The 10834-nt window shown below is 36.5% G+C and overlaps 1 protein-coding gene across 3 annotated transcripts in view; it reads left to right on the forward strand.

Moving 5' to 3' along the window:
* The window catches only part of LOC133551124 (potassium/sodium hyperpolarization-activated cyclic nucleotide-gated channel 2-like), a 34698-nt gene extending 24202 nt beyond the window's left edge, over positions 1-10496 (forward strand). Inside the window, exons 5-7 of one of the 3 annotated variants that reach the window (XM_061897490.1) lie at positions 5008-5154; positions 9629-9869; positions 9930-10496. In XM_061897490.1, coding sequence (XP_061753474.1) covers positions 5008-5154; positions 9629-9869; positions 9930-10126 — 585 coding nt within the window. In that variant the 3' untranslated portion in view covers positions 10127-10496. Of the gene's footprint in view, positions 1-5007; positions 5155-8555; positions 9594-9628 lie in introns of those variants that run through there. The other 2 variants (XM_061897491.1, XM_061897489.1) reach the window with 2 other exon arrangements.
* The last annotated feature ends 338 nt before the right edge of the window (positions 10497-10834 follow it).

The raw sequence follows: 10834 nt of genomic DNA on the forward strand, positions 1-10834 counted from the left end.
CCCTCGTCCCCATGGCAAAATTTGTGTCGCTTTCACTCATTTGCCGCTTTACCACTAACGCAGGGGTAGGCAACCCAGAAAATTGAAAGAGCCATTTTGGACCCAAATAACCCAACGCTGTCAAGCGGCATTCATATAAAACTCGCAGGCCGCACTTACATTAAACTTTCAGATTAAGGTGGGGGCCGCAAAATAACATCTCGCGGGCCGCAATTGGCCCATGGGCAGCGCGTCTGAGACCACTGGCTATTACCATATGACTTTAATTTGTGACGCCGGCCATATTGCTGTTTATTTTACTGTGTAAAACAATTCTAACATTATATAATTACGATATATCATTTTACCTTGATATTCTTCAATGTTATTAAAAAGGCATTTGTGCAAATAATATATATAATTTTCAACTCCAATAATTGCTTTACTTAAACCTCAATAACAATAAGTACCTAATAATTTCAGCAGTTGAGTAAATAAATGCCACCAAAGGACGGAATACTGTGGAGAAAATTATATTATATATACATATATATCTATATTATGTAGATATGTTTACAGTATATATATATATATATATATATATATATATATATATATATATATATAAAAAGTATGTATAATATGTGTGTGTATGTATGTATGTATATATATATATATATATATATATACATGTGTGTATGTACAGTATGTATATATATATGTATGTATATAAATATATATGTATATATATATATATATATATATATGTATGGAGGTACGGATGTTGTGGATTGGTGGAAGGAATACTTCGAAGACCTCCTCAATCCCACCAACACGTCTTCCTATAAGGAAGCAGTGCCTGGGGAATCTGTGGTGGGCTCTCCTATTTCTGGGGCTGAAGTTCCTGAGGTAGTTAAAAAGCTCCTCGGTGGCAAGGCCCCAGGGGTGGATGAGATCCGCCCGGAGTTCCTTAAGGCTCTGGATGCTGTGGGGCTGTCTTGGTTGACATCCCGTGGACATCAGGGGCGGTACCTCTGGATTGGAAGACCGGGGTGGTGGTCCCTCTCTTTAAGAAGGGGGACCGGAGGGTGTGTTCCAACTATCGTGGGATCACACTCCTCAGCCTTCCCGGTAAGGTTTATTCAGGTGTACTGGAGAGGAGGCTACGCCGGGTAGTCGAACCTCGGATTCAGGAGGAACAGTGTGGTTTTCGTCATGGTCGTGGAACTGTGGACCAGCTCTATACTCTCGGCAGGGTTCGTTAGGGTGCATGGGAGTTTGCCCAACCAATTTACATGTGCTTTGTGGACTTGGAGACGGCCTTCGACCGTGTCCCTCGGGAAGTCCTGTGGGGAGTGCTCAGAGAGTATTGGGTATCGAACTGTCTGATTGTGGCAGTCCGCTCCCTGTATGATCAGTGTCAGAGCTTGGTCCGCATTTCCGGCAGTAAGTCGGACACGTTTCCAGTGAGGGTTGGACTCCGCCAAGGCTGCCCTTTGTCACCAATTCTGTTCATAACTTTTATGGACAGATTTCTTAGGCGCAGTCAAGGCGTTGAGGGGTTCCGGTTTGGTGGCCACGGTATTAGGTCTCTGCTTTTTGCAGATGATGTGGTCCTGATGGCTTTATCTCGCCGGGATCTTCAGCTCTCACTGGATCGGTAAGCAGCCGAGTGTGAAGCGACCGGAATGAGAATCAGCACCTCCAAGTCCGAGTCCATGGTTCTCTCCCGGAAAATGGTGGAGTGCCATCTCCGGGTTGGGGAGGAGACCCTGCCCCAAGTGGAGGAGTTCAAGTACCTCAGAGTCTTGTTCACAAGTGAGGGAAGAGTGGATCATGAGATCGACAGGCGGATCGGTGCGGCGTCTTCAGTAATGCGGACAATATACCTATCATCGGTGGTGAAGAAGGAGCTGAGCCGGAAGGCAAAGCTCTCAATTTACAGGTCGATCTACGTTCCCATCCTCACCTAGACCTTTGACCGAAAGGATAAGATCACGGGTACAAGCAGCCAAAATGAGTTTCCTCCGCCGGGTGGCGGGACTCTTCCTTAGAGATAGGGTGAGAAGCTCTGCCATCCGGGAGGAACTCAAAGTAAAGCCGCTGCTCCTCCACATCGAGAGGAGCCAGATGAGGTGGTTCGGGCATCTGGTCAGGATGCCACCCGAACGCCTCCCTAGGGAGGTGTTTAGGGCACGCCCAACCGGTAGGAGGCCACGGGGAAGACCCAGGACACGTTGGGAAGACTATGTCTCCCGGCTGGCCTGGGAACGCCTCGGGATCCCCCGGGAAGAGCTGGACGAAGTGGCTGGGGAGAGGGAAGTCTGGGCTTCCCTGCTTAGGCTGCTGCCCCCGCGACCTGACCTCGGATAAGCCGAAGAAGATGGATGGATGGATGTTTGAATATATATGTGTGTATATATATATATATATATTTTTTTTTTATATATATATATATAAATATATATATATATATATATATATATATATATTTATATATATATATATATATATATATATACACTGTATTTATATATATATATAAATATATATATATATATATATATATTTATATATATATATATATATAGATATATTTATATATATATATATATATATATATATATATATATATATATATATATATATATATATATATCTATATATATATATATATATACACACTGTATATATATATACACATTCACACACTAGGGCCAATTTAGTTTTGCCAATTATGTTATTGTTATGTTTGGTCAATATTGTAATTGAGTAGAGAAATAACACCTAATGACAAAAAACTGCAGAAAATTGTAAATAAAAAAAATAATGACTTGTATCATATTTTAGCTAACTGCTGGGATACTGGTACTCTCTGCAGTTGAGTAAATAAACGTTACCAAAATAAAATACCAAGTACTTGTATATAAAATATATTGTTATGAATTAATCAGGGTGATATGTTTTTCTAGACATGATTACAAATTCATTTGTTGAATTAATACAAGAACCCCCTTCCAGTAAATGATTTACACTTAATAAGTTACCTGGCACTCCCTGCAGTTGAGTGAATAAATGCCATCAAAAATACTATACATGCATTATTAAATAAATGTTATTATTGTTATATTTAATTAATATAATGTGTTTTTTTCAACAGAATTACAAATTAATTTGTGCAGATAATACAAGAACCCACTTCCATCTAGTAAATGCTATACGCTTAATAAATACCTGGTGCGCTCTCCAGTTGGGTAAAAAACTACTACCTAACAACAAAATACCGTGCAGATTTTTTTTTTTAAATACTTGTACTATATTTTAACCATACAATGTAAAAAAAGAATGAGTTTACTCGCCTGAATAATCCCTTTTTTTTTTTGCATTAATCACGCGTATATGCAGATTGATCACGCTCACTGGCCAATTACTTTTACTACGTTTTGAGCCAATAAATGTCGTGCATTCAAATAAAACATTTACAAAATATTTTCCTGTTTGACATACTGACAAAAAATTGCATTTGTTTCCAATTTTGTTTAAGTCACCCGCGGGCACCAGGTAGCCCGTAAGGAGCAGATGAGTAGCCCGCTGGCTTGTTCTAAAAATAGCTCAAATAGCAGCACTTACCTGTGAGCTGCCTTTATTATTTAAATTGTATTTATTTACTAGCAAGCTGGTCTCGCTTTGCTTGACATTTTTAATCCTAAGAGAGACAAAACTCAAATAGAATTTGAAAATCCAAGAAAATATTTGAAAGACTTGGTCTTCACTTGTTTAATAACTTCATTTATTTTTTTTACTTTGCTTCTTATAACTTTCAGAAAGACAATTTTAGAGAAAAAATACAACCTTAAAAATGATTTTAAGATTTTTAAACAGATACCTTTTTACCTTTTAAATTCCTTCCTCTTATTTCCTGACAATCTAAATCAATGTTCAAGTAAATTTATTTTTTTATTGTAAAGAATAATAAATACATTTTAATTTAGTTCTTCATTTTAGCTTCTGTTTTTTCGAAGGAAAATATTTGTGAAATATTTCTTCAAACTTATTATGATTAAAATTCAAAAAAAATATTCTGGGAAATCTAGAAAATCTGTAGAATCTAATTTAAATCTTATTTCAAAGTGTTTTGAATTTCTTTTAAAATTTTTGTTCTGGAAAATCTAGAAGAAATAATGATTTGTCTTTGTTAGAAATATAGATTGGTTCAATTTGTTTTATATTCTAACAAAGAAAATTAGATTTTAACCTATTTAAAACATGTCATCAAAAACATATATTTATTGTGAGAAATCATTAAGAAGATCAGTGTTTCCACAAAGATAAATATAATTAATTATTAACAATAACAGAGTTAAAGGTAAATTGAGCAAATTGGCTATTTCTGGCAATTTATTTAAGTGTGTATCAAACTGGTAGCCCTTCGCATTAATCAGTACCCAAGAAGTAGCTCTTGGTTTCAAAAAGGTTGGTGACCCCTGATTTAAATCATGCACGCGAGGAATAACCTGTTAAATTAATCCAAATTTGAAAGTGTATTTAATCTGATTTTTTCAAATTACAGCACTAATTTTAACACAACAAGGATGTTATAGTTATATTGTACAAATATTATATTTTTTAATCTATCCATTCATCCATTATTTTCTGCGTGTCCCTCGCGAATATACAGTAACTACAGATGCATTTGTGCAGATAATGCAAGATAACACAAAACCCCCCTCCAATAAATGGTTCACCCTTAATTGATGTGTTTTATGTGCCAAAGTATGGTTAATATGAATATTGTTGTACAGTAGTTGCAGTTGTGTTTAATATTATAAAAATGCATTAATCGGCCTTCCCCCCACATCATAATAGCAGGATGGCAGTTTGCTAAAACCAATTGCTAATATGTTTGTAATCCACTTAATATTATCTGTCTAGTGGAATAAACCACATATGGTGGCAAATGTGTCTCATTTGGCACAATCCTATTGTACTGCATTTTGTTTTGATTTAATATGCTTGTCATTTTCGCAGTACAAGCAAGTGGAGCAGTACATGTCGTTCCATAAGCTGCCAGCAGATGTCAGGCAGAAGATTCATGACTACTATGAGCAGCGATTCCAAGGCAAGATGTTCGACGAAGACAGCATCTTGGGAGAGCTCAGTGATCCGCTAAAAGAGGTGCAACACTATATTAATATTCCATTTTAAATAGAGCGCTATATATATCATGTATATCATTGGGCCACTAGATTTAGGCCACGTACCAGCATTGGTTCTTGCACCACAGTTTGAACTTCACCCATTTAGGGTCAAAGACCGTTGGTTGCGTACTGGTAACAGCCTATTAATTCTGCCTAGCAACAAGTGACTGCATCAACGTAACGAAACCAAGAAAACATTTTTTATTAAATATATACCTAGGAAATAATTTGAAAAAAATATCTACAAACTAAAAACATTAATGAATAATTAAAATAAAAACACATTTCAACCATTAAGACAAAAAATAAAAACAAAGACGATATAGGAGAGATTGTTCTGGTTTTCCTAGCTCCAGCATGTTTACGATTTTCTCATGTTCATTATATTCTTATAATTTAAACAAAGTAATAATTAATGTGGCAACAATTTTATTTTCTTCATCGCTATTGTTTTAACAGCATACCGCTATCTGCTGGACAAAAGTGTGCATTGTAGTCACCGAACCCCTTAAGGCAGTGGTTCTCAACCTTTTTTCAGTGATGTACCCCCTGTGAACATTTTTTTTCATTCAAATACCCCCTAATCAGAGCAAAGCATTTTTGGTTGAAAAAAAGAGATAAAGAAGTAAAATTCAGCATTATGTCATCAGTTTCTGATATATTAAATTGTATAACAGTGCACAATATTGCTCATTTGTAGTGGTCTTTCTTGAACTATTTGGAAAACAAGATATAAAAATAACTAAAAACTTGTTGAAAAATAAACAAGTGATTCAATTATAAATAAAGATTTCTACACATAGAAGTAATCATCAACTTAAAGTGCCCTCTTTGGGGATTGTAATAGAGATCCATCTGGATTCATGAACTTCATTCTAAACCTTTATTCCTCCCAAAAAAAACTTTAACATCAATATTTATGGAATATATCCACAAAAAGTCTAGCTGTCAACACTGAATATTGCATTGTTGGATTTCTTTTCACAGTTTATAAACTTACATTCATATTTTGTTGAAGTATTATTCGAAAAATATACTTATAAAGGATTTTTGAATTGTTGTTATTTTTAGAATATTTTTTGAAAAATCTGACGTACCCCTTGGCATACCTTCAAGTACCCCCAGTGGTACGCATACCCCCATTTGAGAACCACTGCTTTAAGGGACAAGTCAGTTAGAATTTACAGCGCTGTTTTGTGATAAGATTGGGATTACAGTATCGTACTGTGAAATGACAATTAATTGCTGTGATTTTACCGGCCGTTTGTTGGAATATTACAGTCAATTTTGATTACTGTGAAAAAAATACAAAACTGTCATTGCTCCAACAATATATGTTATGAATTATTGATCTATTCAAGGCTCAAATTACTTCACATAAAATATTGCACTTTAAAATAATTATTGGGGAAAATATTGCATATTTTGTGTTTGTTTTATAAAAACAAATGATTTTTGTTTTTTCTATTTGTTTTTTACAAAAAGGGCATAAACCAAACAAAAAAATAAAAACTGGATGGTTCTCAAGTTGATCTGGAGATTTTAGCGTTGAAAAAAAAAAAGGATGACTTTAAAAATTATGTATTTTTCCTCACACTTGTTAGTGGGACCATTTTGGATCCCTTATTATTTTAGTGATTCTTTTTTTAATTGTCATTGCCCAAAAATATTATGAATTTAAATCAAATGATGTTGTAAATTATCGACCTATTCAAGGCTCCAATTATATTTATTGGGAAAAATATTTCATATTTTTGTGTGTTTGCAGTTTTTTATGACATAAATGGCATTAAACAAACAAACAAACCCTCCAAAAATAATGCAAATTTATAATCCATGGATAGATCTGAAGTTGATCTTAAGATTTAAGTGTTGAAAGTAAAAAATACAAAAACTTAATTAAAAAAAAGTATAATTTATTTGAAACAATTTTATGAGTGAAGGCCCTTTTTGGATCTCGAACAATTATAGTCTTATTTTTTATAAACTGGCATTGCTAGAAAAAAAATCAAAAAAAAAATCAATGTTTTTATGGATCATTGACCTATTCAAGGCTCCAAATATTTCACATCAAGTATGCCACTTTCAAATATTTATTGGAAAAAATACTGCATATTTTGTGTGTTTGCTGACCAAACTGGCACAAAACAAACAAAAAATAAAAAAAAATAACTTACAATCGACAGATCGATCTGAAGTTAATCTACTAATTTAAGCGTTCCAAGTAAAAAAAAAAAAGGATGACTTTTTTTGACAAAAAGGGCATCAACCAAACCAACAAAAAAAAAAAAAAAAAACATAAAAAATTATAAAATCCTATTATCAATGGATAGATCTGAAGTTAATCTGGAGATTTAAGCATTGAGAGTGAAAAATAAACAGACTCTTTTCTTGCACTTTTATGAGTGGGACTCTTTTAGATCCCAGAGTGGGATCTTTTTTAAAACTGTCCTTTAAAAATAGTAATGAGTTAAAAACCAATGTTGTTATAAATTACTGATCTCTTCAAGGCTCCAATTACATCACATCAAATATTGATTGGGAAAAATATTTCATATTTTTGGGTGTTTGCGATTCTCTTTGACGAAAATGGCATAAAAAAACAACCCCCCCCCCAAAATAATTAAAACTTATAATTGACAGATGGATTGTTGACATTTTTAAAGATATAACTTATTTTTAACACTTTAATGAGTGAGGGCCCTTTTGGATCCCCAAGAATTTTAGTGTTTTTTTGGTTTTTTTAAACTGTCATTGCTAAGAAAATAATAATTGAACCCTGACCCTAACCTATTCAGGGCTCCAATTATTTCACATCAAGTATTCCACTAAGAAATATTTATTAGGTAAAATATTGCATATTTTTGTGTGTTTGCTATTTAAAAAAAAAAAAAAAAAATTTGGGACAAAAAGGGCATACATTGTATGCCCTGTTTGTTTGGTTTAAGCAATAAACCAAACAAACAAAACAACTTTATAAAAACCTATAATCGACGAATAGATCTTAGGTTGATCTGGAGATCTAAGACTTTAGAGTAAAAAAAAAAAACGTCTGACTTTTTTCTCACACTTTTATGAGTGGGACCCTTTTGGATCCCCAATCATTTTAGTGTGATCTTTTTTTTTTAAACTGTCCTTCAAAAATAGTAATGAATTAAAAACCAATGTTATGCGCCAATTACTTGACATCAAGTATTCTACTTTGAAATATTTATTGGGGGAAATATTTGGAGTTTTCCAAGATGGCGCTGCTGTAGTGGCTTCTGTTGGCAGGAGCTCTGTGCTCTTGTGTCATCCTTTTGTGTTTCCCTCTTGTTTTCATGTGTTATTATATTTTTTTGCCTTTTGGTCCGGGACCCTTTGGGACTGTGTGACAAGGGGTGGCACTTTCGTGACCTCTGTGGTGCTTTTTTTGTGGACTTTTGGATCTGCCTCCCGGGAGCCTTTTGGCCATGGAGACCAGCTGCTGGATGTCTGCCACACCGGAGTCGGTTTGGAGGGACTGGAGGAGATGCGGATGAGGGGATAGGGCTGCAGAGCTAGCACTGAGCGCTGGGACGGAGAGGCTTCGCGGTGTCTTGGCTGGGTGAGCAGTTGTCGGACACCTCAGTCTCCTTGGACGTATCATCGCTCATCCATGCGGACTGGACACTGGCCAAGAGTGGAGTCGGTTGTCTTGGTTGCTTTGTTGGGTCTGCTCCTGTCTCTGGCCATGCTCCCTCCTCCCCAGCAGACGATTGCGTGGAACTCTGCAGAGGCCGCCAGTGTATATGTTTCTTTTAGTTTTCATTCATAGCTGTATGTAGAAGTGTCTGGTTGTATCTGCTGCTTTAATGTCTTTAATGTCCTCTGTGTTCTTTGATGTTTGATGTTTCCCTCTTACAGACATGTAAGAGGGATGTGTACTATGGCTATGAGTTGTTTTTTCTCCTTGGCCTCAGTCTGCACCCCCTCTCCAGGGCCCAGGCTAAGACCGATTTTTTTATTTTATTTTAATCTTCTAATATTTTCTCCGATTCCCCCCCCCCCTTTGTTTACCTGTATATCATCTTTTTTGTAAGGGCCGCTGGAAGTCGGCAGACCCGTCAGCGATCCTGTTCTGTCTCCCTGTAATATTTGTTTGATCTTGAATGGGATTGTGCTGAAAATTGTAATTTTCCTGACGGAATAAATAAAGTACTATCTAATCTAATCCATCTAATATTGCATATGTTGTGTGTTTGCAATAAAAACAATGTTTTTGTTACAAAACTGGCACAAAACAACCAAAAACACGTGAAAATAATATCTTATAATCGACAGATCAAGCTGAAGTTGATCTTATAATTAAAGCGTTCAAAGTAAAAAAAAAAAAAAGAAAGGATGACTTCAGTGAGGGGGGGCCCTTTTGAATACCCAATAATTTTACACTGTCATTAATATTTTTTTACACTGTACTTACTTTTTATTAGGAAATTGTCAGCTACAACTGTCGAGGCCTGGTAGCCAACATGCCCCTATTCGCCAACACCGACCCTCATTTTGTGACCGTCATCCTGACCAAGCTGCGCTTTGAGGTCTTCCAACCCGGAGATTTCATCATCAGGGAGGGAACGCTGGGTCGCAAAATGTACTTCATCCAGCACGGCACCGTGGTGGTGGCGCCACAGGGCAGCAAGGGAATAAGACTCAGCGACGGAGCCTATTTTGGGGGTAGTCATTGGTGCGTATTAAAACACATCGGGCAGGTATTACAACACTTTTGTGTTTCAGAGATCTGCCTGTTGACGCAAGGGCGACGCACAGCCAGCGTCGTGGCGGAAACGTACTGTCGGCTTTACTCTTTGAGCGTGGACAGCTTCAACGAGGTTCTGGAGGAGCACCCTCTCATGAGGAGGGCCTTCGAGAGCGTGGCTGTGGACCGACTGGGACGGGTTGCCAGGAGAGCCAGCCATCAGCCTTCTGAGTGAACTTCTTTCGCCTGGACAGAAAGAAACCGTCAATAACCATGAGTTTTGCTTCTGTTTACTCCTTCGACTCCGATATTGTGTTCTGGCAACTCAGTCTGTGAAATTCCTATGCAATTCCTCAATGTAGATACATGTTTTTTTTTCCTGTGCAGATTTAAAAACTGTCTTTCAAAGGCTTTACTGCAGCCTGCTGACAAATCCTATGTAGCTGCAATAATCTTACGACTAATGTTCACAAAGGACAATTGAACAGTTGTGGTCTTTTAATACTCAGTATTATCATGATATATTTTTATGGAAAATAGTACATATAGTTTCTGACACATTTCTGACCTGTCAAAGAATAAAGTACATCAATATGTACACCAAACACTTATGACACTGTGTGTAAGAGCAACACAATTCTTTATTTGAATGCAACCATAAATAAACAAAACACAAAATAAACAAAAAATGTATTTATTAAAAATGTCAAAGAAAATAGATGAAATAAGTAGTTCTGTTCTAATGTAGTGCGTGGAGAGACGGAGCCGACAGCGGGCTAGGACAAACAACGGTCCTGGCCAAGATGGCGGCCAGGAGGCGGAGCATGCAGTGGAGAGGCGGGGCACGCCTGGAGCGACACTGCAGCCATCAGAGTCAGGTGCGTAACGACACACCTGCTCTAAATCCCTGCATTTTCTGCTGCAGCATAAAAGGGGAGAAGGA

This window comes from Nerophis ophidion, linkage group LG04 (genome assembly GCF_033978795.1).
Source record: "Nerophis ophidion isolate RoL-2023_Sa linkage group LG04, RoL_Noph_v1.0, whole genome shotgun sequence".
Classification (NCBI taxonomy): Eukaryota; Metazoa; Chordata; class Actinopteri; order Syngnathiformes; family Syngnathidae; genus Nerophis; species Nerophis ophidion.